Here is a 22597-nt window from a genome sequence, read left to right as displayed (position 1 = left end):
GAAGTGACGTCTGCTCGTCTTTTACACTGAAACCAAGAGACTGAAGACAAAACTAAAGAGGTTTGAACGTTTGTGTCGCTCACAGAATAAACATTAGAATATCTTTCATTTAAAAGCTTTTAGAGATCAATAATAAAACTATCTGCTCTGTTTATTCCTCCATCAACAACTGTGTTTTATTAACAATCTCATAACTAAAGTTATAGAAGCATCAGTTTGTTCACTGCATCTACTTTCATGCTAACATGGTTTTTATAGAAGTTAAACTAAAGTTCGTCTGACAGGAAGAAGAAATCTAACAACTGACTGAGGGTTATAAAAATAATCAGCAGGAAGAAACAATAAAACTGAGCTAGTTGATTAAAACACGAAGATAAAAATCATCCATCTGGTCCTTTAAACTCCTCCGGACCTCAACAGTCATCTGTGCAGCTGATCACTCGCAGTCAGCTGATCACTCGCAGTCAGCTGATCACTCGCAGTCAGCTGATCACTCGCAGTCAGCTGATCACTTGCAGTCGCAGAGCAGCGCGGCGCCTCGCAGCGTCCAGTGCTCGGCCGGCTGGACGCTCCTCAGCTGCAGAGAGAAGATGAAGTTCAGGTCGGTCCGACGAGGCTTCTTGTAGACGGGACACGAGTACAGGCTGACCGCCCCCCCGCCGGCCGGGCGCTTACTGTCGGCCATGTTGGCTGAGCTGATGGCGTAGACGTGGACCACAGGGAGGGGGGTGAAGAGGACCTGAGGGGGGCAGCAGAGACGTTCACGGGTATTCTGTCTTTTTATTTTAACATTTAATTATCTTAATTCACTCTTTTCAATAAATCTCTCTCTCACACACACACACACACACACACTAACCTTGGGCGGGGCCTCGGTGAGTTTGCCGCTGCGCCGGTCCCATCCCGCCCCATCCAGAAAGAGGCCATAGATGTAGACTCCTCCCACATCTTCTGGGGGCGGGGCCGACACGTCCTCCCTCATCATCTTGGTGACGTCGTTGCTAAGGGTGACGGTATCCAGGGCCCAGCCTCTGGACAGGTTGGAGCGCGTCGTCTCCTGTCGCATGGCGGTCAGGAAGCCCTGCACGAGAACAACAAACACGATGAGACTGAGAACAAACTTTTAGAAACTCGTGTCTTTCTCTGCGTCTGAACCCACCTGCGGGTTGAAGAAGCCGGTGAGCCAGAACTGGTTGGGTCGCCCGGCGCTGACCCAGCCGCTGAGCTGCTGGTTCCTCTCCAGCAGCTCGCTGAACCAGAAGCCGAGCGTCGCCGACGGCCAGCTGATCCGCAGCCACAGGCGAGGGATCCGAGCGTCGAACATGCAGTCAAGAGCGTCGCGCAGGTCCTCGGACATGATGATGGTGCCTGAGGTGACGGAGGTGACATCAGATACACCGCCTCACTGTGTGTGTGTGTGTGTGTGTGTGTGTGTGTGTGTGTGTGTGTGGTGACGGACCGTCGATGGCCAGTCTGAGGTCCGTGAGCGTGCTCCGTACGATGCTGATGACCCGCTGCATGCGGTCCAGCTCCTGTCGCAGGAAGATGTTCATCGGCTGGAGTGGACCCATCCTCTGCAGCTGACCTTTGACCTTCAGGACGAACTCAGAGTTACACGATGGAGAGACGTTTGACAGGTGGAGAAGAAGGATATTAATAAACATTAATAATATTTGTACAGGATTCATTCAACAGGTCAGGACTCGTGTGAATCAGCTGATTATAATGAAGAACTCAGCAGAACTTTTCACACAAAGACTTCACTTACCATCAAAAATGAAAAACGCTTCTGTACGAACATCTTAGTGAACAATGATCATCGTACGGTTCATTTAGTCTGATCTTGTCACAGTTCTGTCTCTGAGACAGAACCAAACATCCGTCTGTCCTGACAGAAACATGTGGTTCCGGTCCGTCTCGTGCTGAACCAGCTCACCTCATGCGGTACGTAGTCAGGAGGAAGCTTCTCCAGCATCTCACTGGCTAGTCTCTGTACGCTGGCCTCCCGGGTCTCCCCGGCGCCGCCCCCGCTGTCCTTGGGTTGGATGCTGATGATGGTGCTGAGCGTCTCGTTGGCGAGGTTGGTCTGGTAGGTGATGTCAGCGTTGGGGTGGAGCCCAAACACCTGCGGACAGGAGGATAGCGGTTTAGTTATGAAGCCTCTGGTCCGATCCTGACCTGTGTGATTCTGACGGTGCCGCCCGTCGCTCTGACCTCAGGAGTGTCGACCAGCGGCAGCGCCTCGATGTGCTGCAGGACCTCCTGGACCGTCTTGGCCCTGCCTGGGATGCTGTAGCCTTTATAGAAGCAGAACTTGTCGCTGAAGGTGTTCTCACTGAACCACACACAGGTGAAGGTGTTGAGGAGACGTTTGTCCAAGTCGTCCGTCACCCGTCCGCCGTACTGGACCTCACCTGGCATGAAGACAGAGTCAGGAGGAGGGTTTAAATATCTCTTGTTGAGAGGAGGTTCTGGGTTCTAGTTTCACATGTTGTCATCATGCTTCTTGTTTTCTGTTTGCAGAACGTTAAAAATAATCTGCAAAGTGAAAATGAGATATTTTGATGAGACGTTAGGCAGATTGACTTTTAAGATTCAGGCTTTTTGCTCATCTCAGTCTTTGAAATATAATTGAATCTGTAAAGTCAGAACACTTCAGCTGGGACAGACGGAGGACAGAGCAGTTGGTGGAGGTCCACGAGTCTCCTGAGCGACTCCGATCCTTTGACACGTCTCCGATGTGTGAATATGACGTCAGATAAATTAAACGCTGGATGAATGTCCCTCTGGTTCTGAACTTCTTGTTTGGTAGAACAGAGAGCAGTGTGGGTTGAGAGAGGACTGACCCAGCATGTAGCGCAGGCAGCTCCAGTTGACTCCTCGCTTTGAGTCCAGGTCGTCCAGGTGGTTCTGCACAAACTGCATGCTGGAGGTGAAATCTGCCTGGTTGAACTCGTACGGGATGTTCCAGCCGAGCGGGCCAAACTTACGACGCTCCTGACGGGACGTAAACCAAGAGATGAGATAAATAAACCACAGAGAGATAATGATGACATCTTCCTGTGGTGATGGAGACTCTCAGAGCAGAGACGGGCGGTGGTAGAAGGACTGACCTGCACTGTGGTGTGCAGGAAGGCCACGGCATACAGCAGAGGCTTCCACTGAGGCAGGCTGCTGATCTCCAGCTGGTCCTGAGTGACGCCGCTGAACGTCCTCTTCAGACCGGCCCTCATCCCTGATGAGCAACACACGAGTGAGCAGCGAAGCAGCGACACCCAAAACACTCTGATACACAAAATCACTTCTGTAAGGAGCAGCAGCACGGAGAGGATTACCGAGAGGAGGCTCGTTGGTGAACTTGATGGACGACTGAAGGAAGGTGATGGGGAATCTGTACACACACAGAGTCAAAGAATTAAAGAATTAAAGAACACTACAAACGTTACGAATCATCACTACGTTTGTTACCTGGGATGCACATCGGTCGTCAGCCACACTCGGAACCCTTTGTGTACGTTCTCTGGCGTTGCCGCGGTGACCGTCTCCAGCAGCTCGTCCAGGAAGTCCAGTCCCAGGTGGCAGTTCTGGAGGAGGAGCCAGCCGCCGTCTGTCATGCTGTTGGCCAATAGCCTGCGAGCGTGAACCTCCTGGCCCTGCCCCATAGAAATGGGGCGGCATGGCGCCCCCTGCAGGCAGAGAGCAGAACATCGTCCACCATCTTTCCCTTCATCTCTCATTTAATGAGCTGTTCTTACATCCATCAGTCACCCACCTTGTTCTTGGCGAGCCTCTCGATGTTTTCAGTCGGGTCGGAGCCCATCGAGAGCAGACACACCATTGGTGTCCTGCTGTCACTCTCTGCCAACATGACGTCCAGGTCCAGAACCAAACCTTCAGCGTACTGGTGACCCAGAGATGCTGAGATGTAGTGACGCGCCTGCTCAGCAACACACACACACAAATACACACACACAGTGACATTAACACAACATCACAAACTGACTCATGAACTGGTCTTTGTCTGGTTCTGCTGCAGTCACACCTGAGCCGTGGTTCTGTCGGGACACCAGCTCCGGATGAGCAGAAGCTTCCGGAAGGTGTCGAGCTTTTCTTCGTACCCATCAGGCAGCGTGGCATCCTCTGGAGCCGGATGATCGAACCAGGTCCTCCAGGCCCGCTCGTTCTGGCTCACCTGGACTCAAAGAAACGTATCTTCTGTTAGGCTGTGAGCTGCAGGTCTACCTGCTCTGACAGCGGTAGTTTTGGGTTCTACCTGGGTCAGGATCTGGTGGAACAGCGGCAGACTGGACAGCTGCACCAGGTTGAGCCAGGTCTGATCCAGGATCCAGCGCCGTGGCTTGGATTCTACAGAGTTCAGATCCAGAGATGCGCCACCTACACACAGACAGGTACCGTTAAAACACTCTGATACAAGGATGGAGAGAGGAGGAGGAAGAGGACGGATGTCTGACCTTTGACGAAGGTGAGAACCTCCTGGTGAGAGATGTTTCGAGCCTGCAGGTCGATCTTCAGAGCCAACAGCAGCGTGAACAGCAGTTTGTGTTCCTCGTACAGACTCCTGGCTGTGTAGCAGAACACCTGAGGGACAGACAGGTAGTCAGACACACCTGCGGGGTCACAATCTGAATTATTGCATCATCTCAGAGGCCTTAAATGACGGGACTCGGTCAGCCAGCAGCACCTGGTAGGTGAGGAAGCTGATGATGTTGCTGATGCGTTTGGAGGTGACCTGTGACTTGGCTGAGTTCTGCATGGACGAGTCGAAGAGCCCGAGGAACTGACGCAGAGACGTCTGGTACATGACGTTGACCAGCGACATCTCCACGATCAGGAAGTAGAGGATGCTCCCCCTGGTGGCCACTGGGCGGTACTCCTCTCGGGCCTGGTTGATCTTCAACTCCGTCTCTGCTGCAACCGACAGCTTCTCACTCACCTGGAGGACAAGAGGTTGATTTGTTTCAACAGACATCTTGAATCAAACATGGCTGGCAGGGTGAAGAGTAGAGCAGTACCTCCTGAGCCGTGGTCTTGGTGACCCTCAGAACCTCGATCAGAGACTGGTCCTCCACCAGGGAGCCCTGTGTGCTGGTCAGCCTGAACAACAGACTGTCCTCCAGCTCCTGCATCTTCCTCTTGTTGGACGTCACCTCCTCTAACAGCTTAACTCGCTCTGCCTCCAGCTCCTGTTAGGACCAGCAGAGTGAACAAGGCTAACTTTAGCTACCTAGCCAGCTAACTACCAGGCTGAATAGTTAACTAGCTGCCTGGAGTAGTAACCTGTTTCTCCAGCAGTATGACTCGTCCCAGCAGCTGGTCCTCCAGGCCTCGCTGGGTGACGGTGAAGTCGACCACGGCTGTCCTGGCGCTGACCTCGGGGCTGTACGCCGGGTTGGCCAGCTTGGTGGTGATGTAGAGCGTGAAGCCCTTCATCACGTCCACCTCTTTGTCTCCGACCTTCACCTGCAGGAGGAGCAAGAATCCCATCAACAAACTCAGGATGTGGTTTGTCTTCTTGTATATAAAATAAGAATTAATGTATATACAGCTATATACAGTTTGTTTTTACAAAAGGGGAGTCACTGACTTTATAAGTTGATCCAGACTTGATGTAGTTTTTGTCCAGTATGTTGTCCAGGACTGGGTCCAGCTCCTCCCCTACATCCTCCAGCAGCAGGGGGCGCCCCAGAGACAGACCGTCCTCCAGGTGGGAACGAAAGTATTTATGGTTCAGAGACGTCACCTGGATGCAGAGGAAGACAACCAACAGTCAGGAGAGAGCTCAACTCCATCTTTACCTTGTGTCCTTGTCTCACCAGCATGTCTGCCGTGTCCTCACCTGGAGCTGCTGGGCTCTCTCTCGGTTCTGGATCCAGGTCTTACCCTGGCCCTGAGGGTCTATCAGCAGCGGGTAGCGGGACGCCTTTGTTACCACGATGCCATTCTGGATGGACAGATCGTCGCTGGGTAAACCCTGCAGGTTCCACTCGCTCACCGTGGCGTTGTCCACCAGCAGACCAATCACATTCAAGTCCTGCAGGAGAGCACAGACAAAACCTCAGTGTCACATACGATCATTACAACATCACAACGAAAACAATCAGTATGGATCTGACACAAATATGTACGTGTATGTGTTGGTTTAAATTTCTTCTCATCTTCTCAAGTACAACGACACAAAGAATCAAAGAGAGACGTGTGAAGTCTTACAGAACTGAATGGGATTACTTTCTCCTCCATCTCTCTCTTCCACTGCTGCAGCAGCAGGCTGCGGTACTCCTGGTTAAACGGACCGGCGTAGGACAGGAAGCCCGCGGACAGGAGGATGTCCCCGACCAGGTGTTTGATCTGAGTCTGGAAACCGGCGCTGCTGTCGGTCCAACGCACCTGAAACACAACAAGACCAGCAGAGACAGGCGGGGATGAAGGAGGGACGGACGATACATGAGATGGATGTTGGATGATGGATGTTGGATGTTGGATGTTGGATGATGGATGATGGATGTTGGATGATGGATGATGGATGTTGGATGATGGATGATGGATGTTGGATGTTGGATGATGGATGTTGGATGTTGGATGATGGATGTTGGATGATGGATGATGGATGATGGATGATGGATGAGGGATGATGGATGTTGGATGTTGGATGATGGATGTTGGATGTTGGATGTTGGATGATGGATGTTGGATGTTGGATGATGGATGTTGGATGTTGGACGATGGACGTTGGATGATGGATGATGGATGTTGGATGATGGATGATGGATGTTGGATGATGGATGATGGATGTTGGATGTTGGATGTTGGATGATGGATGTTGGATGATGGATGATGGATGTTGGATGATGGATGTTGGATGTTGGATGATGGATGATGGATGTTGGATGATGGATGATGGATGATGGATGAGGGATGATGGATGTTGGATGTTGGATGATGGATGTTGGATGTTGGATGATGGATGTTGGATGTTGGATGATGGATGATGGATGTTGGATGATGGATGATGGATGATGGATGAGGGATGATGGATGTTGGATGTTGGATGATGGATGATGGATGTTGGATGATGGATGATGGATGTTGGATGTTGGATGATGGATGTTGGATGATGGATGATGGATGTTGGATGATGGATGTTGGATGATGGATGATGGATGTTGGATGTTGGATGATGGATGTTGGATGATGGATGATGGATGTTGGATGATGGATGTTGGATGATGGATGATGGATGATGGATGATGGATGTTGGATGTTGGATGATGGATGTTGGATGATGGATGTTGGATGTTGGATGTTGGATGATGGATGTTGGATGATGGATGTTGGATGATGGATGATGGATGATGGATGTTGGATGATGGATGTTGGATGTTGGATGTTGGATGATGGATGTTGGATGATGGATGATGGATGATGGATGTTGGATGATGGATGTTGGATGTTGGATGATGGATGATGGATGATGGATGATGGATGAGGGATGATGGATGTTGGATGTTGGATGATGGATGTTGGATGTTGGATGATGGATGATGGATGTTGGATGTTGGATGATGGATGTTGGATGATGGATGTTGGATGTTGGATGTTGGATGATGGATGTTGGATGATGGATGTTGGATGTTGGATGTTGGATGATGGATGTTGGATGTTGGATGTTGGATGATGGATGTTGGATGTTGGATGTTGGATGTTGGATGATGGATGTTGGATGATGGATGATGGTTGTTGGATGATGGATGTTGGATGTTGGATGATGGATGTTGGATGTTGGATGTTGGATGTTGGATGATGGATGTTGGATGATGGATGTTGGATGTTGGATGTTGGATGATGGATGTTGGATGATGGATGAGGGATGCGTCACAGCTGACCTTCTCTCCTCCCAGCCCGTCGATCAGAGCTGTAGCGTTGGCCATCTTGCGGCGGCAGGCCTGGGCGTCGTCCTCCAGGTCCTGCTTCTCCTTCATGGCAGCGTCATAAAGCGCCTGAGGTTCAAGTACAAGATTTATTTACTCCTAAATATATTATTAAACATATAAACAGGCTACAGCTGTTACCAACAGATAAGAAGCCTCTTCATGTGTCACCTGCACAGCGTCCAGCTCCTTTTGTTTAGCGTCCAGCTGTTCCTGAGCTTTAGCCAGTTCAGTCTGAGCGACCACCAGACGAGCTTCCTGCAGGGCCAGGTTAGCCTGCACACACACACACACACACACACACACACACACACACACACACAAACACACACACATAATGAAGGTCGTCCTGTGTGCAGCCGCAGTAATCCCTGGACGGTTGTATTCGTACCTTCAGAGGCAGAACCTCCTTGTTGATGGAGTAGAAGTCGACCATGGCCTGAGTCCAGGAGCAGAGTCCCGCCACGTTGCCGCAGATCCTCTTGGCTGACTCCAGGTTGTAGTCGTCCATTTCCAGGTATGGAGCAAGCAGCTCCACCACCTCCTCTGTGATGGTGTCCTACAGCACAGATGGACATTGGACACTTCGATCAACTGAACTATTATTGATGAACCACAACTAATGAATCAGGACCCAGGAGAACCAGGAGAACCAGGAGAACCAGGAGGAGTTTGAGACACTGTGGCTCAGTGGATCAAATTCAGAAGACGTGAGAAACATGGAAATATTTCAACGTCAGAATTAATAATCAGACATCCTGGAACAAAAGCAAACCATCATAGTGAGACTGATGGACACACGCACACGCACACACACACACGCACACACACAGTTGAAGGTTTTTGCAGCTCTAAACATTCAGACACCAGTTCCAGCTCCACTAATCCACAGCTTAGCAGGTGTGTAACTCACACAGTGATAGTTTTATAAAAGCAGGTGATGACTGTAGTGTGAAAAGATGAGAAGGGAGTTTCCCTGTGTGTGTGTGTGTGTGTGTGTGTGTGTGTGTGTGTGTGTGTGTGTGTGTGTGTGTGTGTGTGTGTGAGACCTTGCTGAAGTTGAGCAGCATGCTGAGGAAAGCAGAGTTCTGCATCAGCTTCAAGGCCTCGGCCCACGACGGTCGAGGACAAGGTCGTTCTGGGTCGGCTGTCACCGCGTCAATCTGAGGAAAGATGCAACCATAATTAGCGATTAATGACATGATGTCATTCTGACGTCTGAACACCTGAGAACATCTGACACCAGGTGACTCAGAGACCTTCCTCTGGAACAGCAGCAGGACGGCGTCCATGATCCTCATGATGAGGTGAGGAGGCTTCTGCAGCTTCCTCACCGTGGCGATGTCTGCTGGTTTAATGGTCTGCACACACACACACGCGGGCACACGCACACACGCGGGCGCACACACACGCGCAGAGATTATTTATTTGTCTGTGACTAGATCTCCCATTTACCCTGAACTCATCTTCACTGCAACTTAACCGCCCCCTGCTGGTAGAAGATGAGTAAGTCAGTTGAAGTAGAGATAGTGTGTGTGTGTGTGCGTGTGTGTGTGTGTGTGTGTGCGTGTGTGACCTGTAGCGCTGCCTCAGCAGCTGCCATTGCTGGTTTTGCAGCCTCCAGTTTGGACTCTGCGACTGTTTTGTCGGCTTCAATCTCGTCGACGATGAGCTGAGCTTTATCCTTCACCTTCTGCACCTGCTGCTTCACCTGGACGACCACAGGACAGATTACAACTGGAACTTTTTGGCCACTAGTGGGACGAAAACACTGTAGTATATTGTTTTACCATCAACCCTATTCACCTGATGAATCTCAGGACAACATTTTCTCTCTTTACACTTTAAATGAAGTTTGGTGCCTAAATCTGAGTTGAACGTCTTCCCCCCACATCAGATGCCTCCAACACATTAAACTTGCTTTTTAAATGTCTTAATAACTTTCTGAATTAGACACTTTACAGAGCTGATGGTGGAAGCAGCTGCAGAGTGAGACATCTCTCTTCTTCTGTCTCATCTCTGTTGACAGGTTTCACTTTTTAACATCTTTCCCTTCAGTCTGTTTTTTAAACTCAGCGCTGACTGAACGATGTTGAAGCTGCCTGACTGTCTTTAAAATGATCGTGTCCATCAGTGTGTCCACACTGAGACAAAGCCAGAATGTGTGCTTGTGTGTTGTTGTCTGGTGTTAATGGGTCATGTGTTTCTTTGAGTCTGACCTTTTCGGCAGCCTGAGCTTTCGCCGTCACCTCCTTCAGGACTTCATCAGCCTTCTGGGAGGCGACAGCGAGCTCCTGCTCCTTCACCACCAGCTCCTCAGAGAGCTGCGACACCGACTGCTCCGCCTCCATCAGCTTACACAGACCTACACAAAACAAACTGCTGACTCAGGACGGCGGCTCCTCCTGCAGTGGATCATGGGAAACCTCTCCTCACCTGGTGAACTCACCTGTCTTCATGCGCTCAGCCAGCGTGCCCACGTGCGTGATCTTCTCAGTGTAGATGATCTTGTAGCTGTCGATGAAGGACAGGTAGGATTTGGGCGTCACAAATGTTTGACGGCGGAAACGTTCAAAGTACTCGGCACATTTCTCCGCCACCAGGTCCTGCAGGGACAGACGGAGGTCATGTGATCAGCCTGCTGAATCTTCTGATGACACACACCTGATTACACCGTGAGCAGTACCTGGAAGGTTCCCATGGTAACCACCACGCTCTGCTTCACGTCCTCTGAGCAGCGGAGGTCCTGGTACTGAGACAGGAAGTGATGCGATACGGCCACCAGGGCGTCCCGAGGCCAGCGCTGGAACCAGTCCACAGTGCAGCCCGATATCAGACCTGGGAACTGTTCAGGTCAAAGGTCAGAGTTCAGCTGGACCACAGGAACCGTTACTCACGAGTGTTAGGATTTCAGTTTTAAATTAAAAGGATCAGAGGGAGGTCATGGTGCGTTCAGGTGCAGGTCTGAAATCTACATCACTTTATACATCACAGAATCTGTGTTGCATTCAAGTGCACCTCATAAAAATGTTAACACCAGTTGTCAGGACATGACAGTCTAACAGTAGCAGAGATTTGGAGAATCGTGTCTCGACTGCATCTCTGCAGGAGTAAAGCTCCTGTCACATGTGATACAGACTCACCTTTAGTGCACGAGTACGAAACTTTTCCCCGACAGGTGAGAAGCAGAGGACAACGTGGAGGTTGCTCCGCACTCGGGACAGGAAGAAGTCGTAGAGGTTTTCAGAGGTCGGAGGTCGGCGGGGGTGCTGCTGCTTCATGACAGGAATCAGATCCTGAGTGATGTCGTCCAGCTCGTCACGAGCAAACAGGTTGGAAACCTCTCCGCTCGCCAGGACGTTGTTCATGTATTCTGCAGGGGAGAGAAGCACGTTCATGGTCTCCAGAGGATGACCCTGATGACCTCCTGACTTCAACTCTTCCTCCATCATCAAGACAAACTATATACAAGTCTAATGGGCAGATTTACTGATCACACTGCTGTTGCTCAGAGGACAAACACTGTGTTTCAGTGACTGAATCAACATATCTCTCCTTTAGCTTCACCTCCGCTCGGCCTCTGAGACCACTTATTAAAACAGTGTTTCTGTTCAGTGTTGGTGAAATAATCTTCCTACAGATATAAATTCATGTACCCAGGAAGGCTTCGTCCTTGATGTCGTTGTCGGTGAAGAGGAACGTGACTCCTTTTCCCTGCTGACCAGCGATACGGTACAGAGCCTTCAGATCCTCCAGCAGGTTACTGCAGCTGTACGACCTGCACACACACACACACACACACACACACACACACACACACACACACACACACACCATAAAAGGGTCAATCAAACTAAATGTTGTTGATTGAGTTGATCAATTAACACAAAGACAAGAACAAAACAACAATAAGTGAATGAATTGCTGTGTTTTGTGTTCCAGACCTGGTCAGAGTGATCTGGAAGGTTTGGTATCCAGCGATGAACGAAGCCAACCTGGTCAGACTCTGCTTCCCCGACCCGCCGACGCCAACCAGCAGGGCGTTCCCCTGCGGCGTCCGCAGAATCCGAGAGATCCGCATCAGGTGGGTCATCGCATCCTGCCATTGGACCAAACAGAGAGGGTCGTTCACCAATAAGAACATAGAGATGGCAGACGGAGCTGGTTTGTTTAAAGTCTTTGACTGATAACTGCTGACTCCTTAACTAATGTAATCTAGTTTTAAATGTTGCAGAGAGAAAAAAAATTAACAAAGATGGATTTCAACATGGCCGCCTGACGATGGTGATCAGTCATTACCTTGAAGAAGACCAGGTCCATGGCTCCGCCCCTCGCCGCCTCGTTGTACTGCTGCTGGAAGACAGACAGGCGCTCCGCCAGGACGTCCAGCGACGGGATTGGCTCATACACCTGTCAATCACATCAATAATTAAAAGTAATACTGACATTATAGCCTGAATGTTGCTGTACGACTGTGAGGAAGACAACAAACAAACAAACAAACCTTCGGAGCTTCCAGCTCGCTGTCTTCAGGTTCGTCTCCCGTCGCCTCCGGAGCGTCACGCAGGAAGTCCACGAAGCAGCTGTCCCACTGAGCATGCTCAGTGAGAGCTTTCCCATGATCCTCCACTGTGATCTGAGGACACCGAGGGATGAAAGATCAGAACACAAGTACATGTTACAAAAGAATATCTAAATGATGAAATGAGGTCAGTATGAAGGCACGCACCCGCTCCATGATGCCGTTGAAAGTTTGTCTGTCGCTGCTGTCGATGAACCGGTCGGCGATCACACGACAACACTCGTGATGGAAGAGAGCTGAGAGGAGCTCAGAGCTCTGACAAACCTCTGACTTCACCGTCAGGATGCCCTGATACAATCAAACTACAGTGATTCAACAATAAAAATCTGTTACAGAGTTCAGTTTCTCAAATCTGTCCGGAGTGAACCCTCTTCACAAACTAATCAATAAAGGATCTTTGACAATGTTATCACTTTATTTGAGTTAAGTTTTTCCTCCACAGGTGAACCCTCCTCCCAGACAAATGAAGTAGCTCTGATAAAGAAAATAAACCAACATGTCAGCCGATCGTCGTCACCACACAGCTGATGTTTTCTACCTGCCAGATCCTGCTCAGGTCCCTCAGGTTGAAGATGTAGTGAAACTTTGCAGGAGATGGTAACATCTGAGGAAACAGAGTTCATCAGACTAAGAACCAAAGTTATTACTGCAATAAACCAGCCGAGGTGATAAAAGGTATTTCACCTTGGCCTTCACGGCCTGCCACGCCCGCCTGGTGGTGGGTACGAGGGCGGCGGCGAGGTCGCACACGGCGGCGGGGAAGCCTCTCTCAGGACAGAAGTACCCCTGAGACACGGTGCCGAAGATCTTATCGATGGAGGAGTTGGAGGGCAGAGTGCAGTTAAAGATGGAGAACTGTCTCTTCAGACGCTGAGGGATGTCGTTCCGCCCGCCGCCCGGGTGGATCATGGCTGCCACCAGCTGTTAAAGGTTATTACAACATTTATTCATTTGGACAACAGTCAGAGATTCAGACTGAATGGAAGATGTTCAAATGTGCAAGACTTCATCCAGCTGATACACATCAGACAGAGCTGTGACTTTAACCAGTCTAGAGTCAGGAACCAGTCTAGAGTCCGGACCAGAGGATCTTTGAAGAGAGACACTAACACCAGTTCCACAGTTGAGGTGATGTGATGACTCCAGACTGTGATGAAGACCATGGGAGGCAGTGAAAGCTGTCGATGAAGCTATTGACTCGATCTTTGAGTGAAGACTGTTCTAAACTTCTGTTCAAAGGGGCCGAGAATGAATCTGATGGTTTATGATCCCTGATGACATCACAGATGGTGTGTTGTTACCTGGACGTCCACCACAGTGATGAACTCTCCTGGACGATCCAGACTGTAGAAACCTCCCTGCTCCATCAGCTGACGCACAATCTCATTGGTTATCTGAGGGAGAAGATGACATCTTCAAAAAAATCAAAAATAAAACACAAGAGAACGAGACGCAGATTCACTTCTTCGTTTCATGTTAAAAGATTTTTTTTGAACGAGAAATTAAAGGACCAATCAGAGAGAGCCTGCAGCCCACCTGGTCTCCCCATTCGTTGATAACAGGCATGTTGATGTCGTCGATGAAGACGCTCATCCTGCGGCCGGCCGGCGGCCCGTAGGTGGCGCCCATTCGTTTATCGATGTAGCTCTCGATGGTCCTCTGGAACATGCTCGGCAGCGTGGCCGACGAGAAGTTCACCGTCTTACTGAGGTGGAGCTCCGGGTCGAGCTTACTGGTGTAGCCCTGCAGAGGGAGCCGGAGAGGAACGCGTAGCATTAGCATTAGCGAGCTGATGATGGAGAGAATATTTTCTTCTTTTAATCTGTCAAACTCACTTTAACCATGACAGTCTTGGCGGTTCCCTGCTCTCCGATCAGCAGCACAGCCTTCTTCTGCTTCATGATGGTCTGCATCAGGAAGTCCGTCCTCACGTTGTCCACGTTAGGGACCAGGATGGACGAGTAGTCTGGGATGTGGTCTTTGGGGTAGATGTACTCTGGGACCTGCAGCGTGATATAACAACTACAGAGGCTACAGATCGTGTGGACTTTGTGTTTGGAAGAAGCATCAACACACTCACACATACACATCAGAATCTTATCTAAATTTCTGCTAAAGAATTTTGTGTGAAAACCTTCAAAACATTAACAAATATTCTCAACAGGAAGTCAAAAAATAACAGATGATATCATGAAGTCTGTTTACTGTGTTGCACAGATATCTACTGATGTTAGCATGCTAACCAGCTAGCCCCAGCCCGGGCCAAAGCTGCTGTGGTAGCTGTGGAAACACCAACACTTCCAGTACTACAAGATCCCAGTCTTGCCTGCTAGCTGCGTGGCTAACTCAGCTAACAAGCCAACAGCTTGTCAATTGTTGACCCCTCATTTGGTTTAAATTCAACTGGTAGCCACTTCTTACATGAACTTCCTGAAAATACCAAATACGTCTGGCTGAATTACACCCAGAAGTTTCTGTCTGATATGAAGCACTGCAGAGCAAGAAAAGCTTCAACTTTGAGGCTACTTGAGGAGAAACCTGAAGGAGCTCGGACCTCCTCCAGGAGCTCAGTGTGGAGGAGACATGTTGTTAAACACATCCTCACAGTACAGAGACAGCTCAGTGTCCACAGACCTTGTTGGACCAGTGCTCCCACTGTCCCTGCTCGTTCACTGTGAACTCAAAGATGGTCTGCTCGTCATCGGTGTGCGGCAGGTCCAGAGACGAGCTGTGGCGCTTCAGACACAAACAAGACAAACAGAACCTGTTAGAGGACACGACACACCTGACAGGTGCACAGATATAATAAAGGGTAACTCAGCAGTACTACTTCATATGTGAACAAAGAAGTATAAAGCATACGCTGTGTGTAATCTGATGAACTGCCTCCAGTGATGTCACACTGAACACACACACCTTTATAAAGGCCTCCATCTTGGCCCTGTCCTCCAGCTCCAGCACCGCTCCGAGGGACCACATCACCGCGAACACAAACAGACGACCCACATCGCCATGGCAACCCTGTTTCTCCTCAGCTGCTGGGAGCAAACCCTGCACACACACACACACACACACACACACACACACACACACACACACAAAGACACCAACATTTTTTCTTCCGGAGGTCAAAACCACATTTCAGTGACGACATGTCAGCAACACTGAACCAGCAGCTGTACTGCACCTGCAGCAGGTCGATGGTCTGTCTGATGTACATACACTCCAACACCTGCATCTTAGGAGACACAGCAGTCGAGACGAAGTCCAGCAAGTCCTGAACAGAGAAACACATGAGAAGATCTGTAAAACAGCTCCGTGATGATTTACTGCACCATCCTCACATCAACATTATAAAAACATCTTGTCTTTAAAGTAACAGCTGCCTGGATGGACAGAACAACAGTGTGAATCACCTGGTAGCAGCTGTTGAAGCAGAGCTTCAGGGCGTCGGCCTGCTGCTCGGGGAGCTTCTGTAACCAGGCCTGCAGGATCGGGCTCCAGCCGAGCACCGACGAGCTCATGAACACCATCCCGTTCCTGGACACCGTGGCCGGGGAGGCGTTGTCGATGTTGTGGGGCTCAAAGACAATCTGCAGGACAGAGAGGACGCAGCTTCTCTTCAGATTCTGAGTGGGTTTAGTTTTTAAATGTCCTCCAGCCTCTGACTCTGACTCAGGTGATATCAGCCTGACAGGTGGGAGCTGTGATGTCACCTTGCAGCAGGGAGCCATCGGGATTCGGTCTCCGTTTGCCAGCGTCAGAGTTTTGTTGTCGTCCAGAACTGAGTTCAGGTTCTCGATCCAGATCGCATCCACTGGGCCATCCAGAACGATCCAGATGTATTCCCCCTGACACACACACACACACACACACACACACACACACACACACACACAAAGACACAAAATTTAACTCGCTGCTTTGGTTTGAACTCCATCCGTTCACTCTTTCTTCCGTGCTGAGACGTCCGTCTACCCTCTTGGCCTTCAGAGTTTTCCTCCACAGGGTCGAGAAGACGCCGTCCGTCCAGTCGTTGGTGGTGACGTCCAGCGTGCCGAACATCTGCGAGGCCGTGATGGCTTTGGGGTTCATCCTCATCTCGCGGTGCGGAGAGCCGCACTCCGACATGGCCTTCATCAGCGTGTGGATGCAGGTCGTCTTCCCGGCACCACTGGGACCCAACGTCATCATACCTGCATCAGAACATCACACGTGCACTCGTGTCTACTCCGAACATGAAGTCTGTATTTAAAGTTAAAAACTTCAGAACAGATTCCACTTCTCTGTCAGCTTGTCTGCACCAGAACCTGACACAACTTTTATATTTTCATGTAGGGAGATAAAACAGAACAGATTTATTTTATATGTCCTTCATTGTATGATTGCCAGGATAAATTTAAAAAATGGGAATTCAAATAATTAGCACATCTCCCTGCTGTCCAGAGGGTTAGTGAAGGTTACTGATCTGCCTACAGCGCCACCTTCAGGACCAACAGTACAATTCAACAGATGCGTCATCAGGCTGCTGTTTGTTCTGTTTCATGTCCTGTCTGGGTCGTCTGTACCGTGTCGGACTCTCTGCGTCTCGTAGAGCTGAACCAGTTTGAGGATCCAGGGTGGGTGAGGGATCAGACCGGCCTGCTGGGCCTGACTGAAGATGGACGCCTCCAGGTCCGGATACCCGGCTTTATCCAGAACTACAGAGGATCAGAATAAAACTACACTTTAAAAATAGAAATGAAAATTAAACATCTGAAACTAAAACACACTCTGTGTCTGCAGGAATATAAAACCACAAGATGACAGATTCAGATTTGAACTCTGAAGTCTCTCAGGTGTCTCACACTCGTTTGTTGATGGACGACATGAGATGATGACGGTGTGTGTTTCAGTGTGTGTGAGAGAAACGTACCAATACCAGGAAACAGATCGTTGATCAGACTCATGAACAGCGGCTCGTCCTCGTCCACCTGCAGGTACAGAGAGAAGACGTGTCACTGAGCTCAAACATCGCAGGGTAAAATATAAATTCAGTCCATGAAGATAGAAAACTTTCTGACTGACTTTCAGTCTGTTGTCCTTTTCAGTCCTAACTAACATTTAATTATCATACATTTAATTATTAGAATAAGTATTTAGTATTAATCAGTAACGATGGTTGTGTCATGAGAGCTCCCTGTGGCTTCGACACCATCAGACTGAAGATGAGAACAGAACAAACCCACCAGTTTTGAGAGGTTCATGTCTCTCAGGACTCTCATCACCACCGTCTTCTCTGGTTCTGACGGGTTGGATCTCTTCACGGCTCCCAGCGTCCTCAGAACTGACAAAATGTTCCTCAGACCAAAATCATAATGGACCTGACGGACATGATGCAGACGAACAGAGACGGACTTCATGAAGTGACGGTACAGTGACGACTGAGGTTCTGTATGTTTGTGGAGACGAGGGGAGGTCAGCGGTACCGTCGGACCTGTTTGGAGAGCTGCTCCTCACACAGTTTGTAGAGGGTGTAGAACTTCCTGCTGAGGACCTGGTTGTCTCGGAAACCTGCACTGGCCAGCTTGACCCTCATGATGATGGCTCGGTCCGGAACCATCATGGCTACCGTGCGGAACTGAATCTTCAGGTTCTCGGGCAGCTCCTGGCGGCCGGCGTAACCAGGGTTCTACAGAAGGAAGGAGAAGTTAAGACGGGTCGAGTCCAGAACTTTGTAGTTGGGTCAGTTGTCCATTTCTGGGTCTGTGATAGTTCAGTTCTGGAAATATCTGGTTCTAGCAGATCCCTTCTTTAACTTCAGTCATGCGGTCTCTAAGTCTCAGACTGGTTCTCTGCTCACTCACCACAGAAACTAAAGGTAGATCAGTTCTCCATCTCTGGTTCTGATTTGGTTCAGATCTAGAACTTTCAAACTGGCTGTAAGATAGATCAGTTCTGAAACAGTTCTGCACCAGAACACTCAGACTGTTTTTCTGTGAGATCACTTCCACTCTCTGACCTGAGCCGAGGTAGATCAGCTCTGTGAGACGGGTTCTGTGATCGATCATCTACAGCTCTGTACTTCTGGAATACTTTGGTCGGTTCTGGGATGTTTTGGCTGCAGACACACGTCCTGTTTAGTTCTGCAGGGTGCTTCATTGGGTCAGAACTCAGTTACCATGGTGAGGAAGATGCCGAACTCGGGGTCCATGTCGACCACGTCTCCGTCTGTGAAGATGAACTGCTTCTTCTTGTTCTTCTTACACTGCAGGACGATGTAGATCTGCTGGGCGGCGACGGACAGAACCGGCAGCTCGATACGGTTGAACTCATCGAAGCAGCCCCAGGCTCCGGACTGAGCCAGACCTGCAGACCACACCACAATAAACTGACCAACAACGTGCAAGACTGCGATTTCCCAAGATTCCCTGCACCGGCGTTGAGACCACAAGGTAAGACTGCAGGAGTCAAGAGAAGTCTTATTCATGACAAAGATGGACTTTGTCCATCATCAGAGAAATTTACTGAATGAAATGATTTGAGTGCGTTTCACAAAATTTTATGTAATGAGTTGGTCGGATTTTGTCCTTTACGCTCGTCTTGGAGCACTTTGGAGCACCAGACCTGCTCGAGGATTCAAATGTTGTACTTTGGTTTGTACACAAATCTTCAAAGACAAGTTGACTGATGTGCACTGATGAAGTTCACTGGACCAAAACATTACGATACTAAGACCATCACGGGTCACAACCTTCAACAACAATCTCTTTATCTTTGTACCACAAATACAGAAGAACATCAGCAGTAATCTCATCACACCTTTGTAGATGCGTCCCAGTCCTCTGTAGTCCATCTGGTCCGAACAGTTGAAGACCACCACATATTTCCCCAGACAGCGACCCATGTCTTTAGTCGTCTCTGTCTTACCTGGAGACACACACTGGATTACAGCAACGCAAAACAAACTCACTATAAGAAGAGTTCAGAGAGGTGAGCTGTGTTACCTGTCCCTGCCGGACCGGCCGGAGCTCCGCCCATACTCATCCCCAGAGCCTGGGACAGAGTGATGTAACACCTGGACAGATGTTCAGGGTCAACATGTTTGGTTCTGACTGAGCTGAAGGCATCATGTTGATCATATTACCCAGCAGGTGTGTGTACCTGTCTGTCAGCGGGGTGATGACCAGGCGGTCTGTGCAGCCCAGGTACTCGTTGCAGTAGCTGAACTCCACATCTGTGATCTGGATGACACATCTGTCCGTTTCCTCCAGGAAGTAAAACCTCGACTGCTTCTGCCACTCGAAGTCCGACGCAGATCTCACGTTCAGACGCACCTGGTGAGATGATGAAACGTGATGGATGATAAAACACGCTGGTCGATTTCAGACCTGGTTGTTCGTCTGTCCCTCCGTCCACCCACCAGCTCGTCAAAGATGTCTCTCTGGTGGACGTGGATGGTGATGAGCGTCTCGTACTTGGTCCTCTCGTTCCTGCTCAGCTCCCTGGTCGTCATGTCGATCAGCTCGTTCAGGAGATCGAGGAACTTCTGATTGGTTGTCTGCATGATCTGTCAGCCAATCAGAGAGGTGTAAGTGAATGAAAGATCTGTTTCCACGCTGCTATTATTTCATAAAATAAAAGCACCTTCTTGTCAGACTTGCTGAGGACGAGCGCGTCTTCTGCGTCTCTGGTCCAGATCATCTGGATCCCCAGCAGGCCCACCTGAGCTGGAAACACAGACTGGAACTCCAGCAGCTTCAGGCCGGAGTCGCTGATGGCCAGGTGGGCCTGACGGATGATAGCATGCAGGGTCTGTCTCACGCCCGCCAGCAGCTGTCCTAACCACGTCTCCACGTTCCCCTGGAAGAGACGAGCTTTAGAGACATCGTCCACATCTGTGACTTATGTTCACATGGAAATTAAAAGAAAAGCCTTGTGACAGAGCAGATTTATAAGCATTTATCTGCCTTCAATTCCTAAATAAAAAGTGTAGCAGCCTCTAAATGTTGCTCGACGCAAAATCTGAGAAACAATAAATATAAAACACTTTACTTACTTTCATCAGTGACAACAACCAGCAACACAGAACAACATGTGAGTTTATTCATTAATTTTGTCGCCAACTGAGACGTGAGAGCAGATAGAACTGGTGGTACCTGTGCCAGGACCGGTTGGCTCAGATCCACAGTTTCTCCCTCTTGAGACTGAAAACTGACCATCTGATCGTAGACTTTCTCACTGAAGACGACTCGGTTCACGTTGTCAAACAGGCTGAGAAGATGAGCCTGAGAAACACAAAGACACAAACACGGATTCATGAATCACAGAAAAATCCTTAAAACTAATTAGCTGTTGACGACTAATCGATTAATCATGACTGTAAAACAGTACGAGTGTGTTGTCATCACCTGTGTGTCACCTGTGTGTTACCTGTATCGTGTGCGAGTCCGAAGCTTGGCCCAGGATCTCCAGCAGGGCGGGATCGGACACGAAGAAGAATCGAGGAAACACCAGGCGCTTCTTCTCCAGGTAACCTGACAGAGACTTCTGACAGAGCTCCAGCTGCTCCAGGAGGTGAGGGAGCAGCTGGAGGAGGAGGAGGAGGAATGTTAAACAGCCACAACAGAGAACTGTGAGCTCTGTGTTGCTCAGAGGCACGTGGGCAGCACCTGGCTCAGCGTCTCGTCTCCCACGCAGCACTGCACCACGTTGGGAAGCTCGTGCGCTCGCTGCATGATCCTCTGCCACGACTTGTCGATGCTCTGGAAGCGTTTGGCCTCCTGGACGAGTGAAAGACAAACGATGAGTTGTGTCTGAGAGAAGACGTGATATCAAACATGCGGCGTGATGATCATGTGACCTGAGGCAGCTGCTTGGCGATGTCTCCACCCACAAACACCGCCTCCAGGTAGATCCACAGGTTCTGAACCGACAGCCACTTCTCGATGATCTCGGACGTGTTGGAGAGTTTCTGGACCCACAGCTGGATGGACGGCTTGAAAGGAGCGTTGTACCTGCAGGAGGAAGGAAACTCTTTCTGTCTTTATTCATTTATCTTAACTGTTCCTTCCTTTCCTGGGGCCTCGTCTGTCCACCTGATGCTGTTTTGTTAACTGAACTCACTCTGGGTCTCCCACTCTGTCTTCCTTCTTTCATTTCTCTGTCACCATTTGTATTTTTCTCCCCACCTGTTGCTCAGCAGTGACGTCAGCACCATCAGACTGTCCTCCATCATGGAGATCTTCTCGGCCGTGTCGGCTCCTTTCAGCAGCAGTTCCCCTCTCGTCCTGAAGGAGGCGAAGCTGAGCGTCTGGCCGCTCCACTCGGCCACCACGTCCTTCAGTTTGGCCTCGATGTCGCGCTCCTTCACCGCGCTGATACAAACGTCCTGAGACGCACAGGAAACAGTCACAAGAGAGGACGCGTTTTATAATGTCTAGTCCCTGAAAATTCAAGATTAATCTGAATTTATCAGGTTTGTTTACCAACTTTTGGAATAAATGTAACAAACGTTTGCTGATCACAGTTTCTGAGGCTCTAACGACTCCTTCCAGATCATCTATTTTCTGACTTCTTGCAGCTATTTTACTACACTTGTCACATGTTCTGGATTATTCTTTATGTTTTATGGTCATTTCCTAACTTTTCTGGCTGAGCTGTGTCTGTAACCTTTACAGATTATTTCTGATTTATTCCAAATGTTTGAACTTTTTTTCAGGATGAGACCAGATTTACCACCCAGCAGTCGTGTGTCAGTCCAGAGTTACGTCATTGAATAACAGTTTATAAAGACTTTTTGCAGGACAGTGTGACGTCACAGTGAAGGTATAAAACGTCATCGCTTCATCATTTCAGCTGTTGTCGTCATCGTAGTGAGAATGAGGAAAGTCACAGCACAGATATCTTTATCAAAATATAATTTATGGTGAAACTTATCTTTATCTTTATATGAACATTTGAATATGAGATGAAATGAACAGAATGAAGCAGACAGTCTGTCTTCATGTCCCTGCTTTTATGTACCTCGATGTCCTCTTTGGACCGGAGCAGCGGAGCCTTCATGATGTTTCTGAGGGAGAAACTCTCT

The 22597-nt window shown here is 49.3% G+C and overlaps 1 protein-coding gene across 3 annotated transcripts in view; it reads right to left on the bottom strand.

Moving 5' to 3' along the window:
* Window positions 1-146: 146 nt before the first annotated feature.
* The window catches only part of dnah5l (dynein, axonemal, heavy chain 5 like), a 35937-nt gene continuing 13486 nt past the window's right edge, over window positions 147-22597 (bottom strand). For all 3 annotated transcript variants that reach the window (XM_037079116.1, XM_037079117.1, XM_037079118.1), the window contains 62 exons: window positions 22534-22597; window positions 21699-21898; window positions 21371-21524; window positions 21180-21290; window positions 20941-21096; window positions 20667-20795; window positions 20155-20370; window positions 19931-20077; window positions 19672-19844; window positions 19515-19585; window positions 19330-19437; window positions 18689-18876; window positions 18005-18199; window positions 17757-17891; window positions 17444-17501; window positions 17097-17228; window positions 16507-16724; window positions 16245-16379; window positions 15945-16121; window positions 15716-15805; window positions 15445-15579; window positions 15163-15264; window positions 14364-14531; window positions 14065-14271; window positions 13830-13922; window positions 13213-13449; window positions 13067-13132; window positions 12676-12816; window positions 12451-12582; window positions 12246-12356; window positions 11891-12045; window positions 11603-11724; window positions 11090-11319; window positions 10633-10791; window positions 10396-10552; window positions 10166-10311; window positions 9523-9657; window positions 9206-9307; window positions 8996-9109; window positions 8338-8505; window positions 8118-8222; window positions 7902-8015; window positions 6229-6405; window positions 5858-6052; window positions 5606-5761; window positions 5299-5481; window positions 5034-5204; window positions 4703-4954; window positions 4473-4599; window positions 4274-4395; window positions 4043-4192; window positions 3773-3937; window positions 3469-3686; window positions 3336-3391; window positions 3114-3235; window positions 2847-2997; window positions 2215-2414; window positions 1937-2125; window positions 1460-1592; window positions 1160-1368; window positions 860-1081; window positions 147-739 (listed from right to left, as the gene is read on the bottom strand). The exon at window positions 22534-22597 is cut by the window's right edge and continues 65 nt beyond it. In XM_037079116.1, the coding sequence (XP_036935011.1) occupies window positions 509-739; window positions 860-1081; window positions 1160-1368; window positions 1460-1592; window positions 1937-2125; window positions 2215-2414; window positions 2847-2997; window positions 3114-3235; window positions 3336-3391; window positions 3469-3686; window positions 3773-3937; window positions 4043-4192; window positions 4274-4395; window positions 4473-4599; window positions 4703-4954; window positions 5034-5204; window positions 5299-5481; window positions 5606-5761; window positions 5858-6052; window positions 6229-6405; window positions 7902-8015; window positions 8118-8222; window positions 8338-8505; window positions 8996-9109; window positions 9206-9307; window positions 9523-9657; window positions 10166-10311; window positions 10396-10552; window positions 10633-10791; window positions 11090-11319; window positions 11603-11724; window positions 11891-12045; window positions 12246-12356; window positions 12451-12582; window positions 12676-12816; window positions 13067-13132; window positions 13213-13449; window positions 13830-13922; window positions 14065-14271; window positions 14364-14531; window positions 15163-15264; window positions 15445-15579; window positions 15716-15805; window positions 15945-16121; window positions 16245-16379; window positions 16507-16724; window positions 17097-17228; window positions 17444-17501; window positions 17757-17891; window positions 18005-18199; window positions 18689-18876; window positions 19330-19437; window positions 19515-19585; window positions 19672-19844; window positions 19931-20077; window positions 20155-20370; window positions 20667-20795; window positions 20941-21096; window positions 21180-21290; window positions 21371-21524; window positions 21699-21898; window positions 22534-22597 (9385 nt within the window). In that variant the 3' untranslated portion in view covers window positions 147-508. The remainder of the gene's footprint in view (window positions 740-859; window positions 1082-1159; window positions 1369-1459; window positions 1593-1936; window positions 2126-2214; window positions 2415-2846; window positions 2998-3113; window positions 3236-3335; window positions 3392-3468; window positions 3687-3772; window positions 3938-4042; window positions 4193-4273; window positions 4396-4472; window positions 4600-4702; window positions 4955-5033; window positions 5205-5298; window positions 5482-5605; window positions 5762-5857; window positions 6053-6228; window positions 6406-7901; window positions 8016-8117; window positions 8223-8337; window positions 8506-8995; window positions 9110-9205; window positions 9308-9522; window positions 9658-10165; window positions 10312-10395; window positions 10553-10632; window positions 10792-11089; window positions 11320-11602; window positions 11725-11890; window positions 12046-12245; window positions 12357-12450; window positions 12583-12675; window positions 12817-13066; window positions 13133-13212; window positions 13450-13829; window positions 13923-14064; window positions 14272-14363; window positions 14532-15162; window positions 15265-15444; window positions 15580-15715; window positions 15806-15944; window positions 16122-16244; window positions 16380-16506; window positions 16725-17096; window positions 17229-17443; window positions 17502-17756; window positions 17892-18004; window positions 18200-18688; window positions 18877-19329; window positions 19438-19514; window positions 19586-19671; window positions 19845-19930; window positions 20078-20154; window positions 20371-20666; window positions 20796-20940; window positions 21097-21179; window positions 21291-21370; window positions 21525-21698; window positions 21899-22533) is intronic.

The sequence above is a fragment of the Acanthopagrus latus genome, chromosome 19 (genome assembly GCF_904848185.1).
Source record: "Acanthopagrus latus isolate v.2019 chromosome 19, fAcaLat1.1, whole genome shotgun sequence".
Lineage (NCBI taxonomy): Eukaryota > Metazoa > Chordata > Actinopteri > Spariformes > Sparidae > Acanthopagrus > Acanthopagrus latus.
The sequence above is the reverse complement of the archived record's forward strand: the minus strand, read 5'-3'. Positions and strand labels throughout refer to the sequence as shown.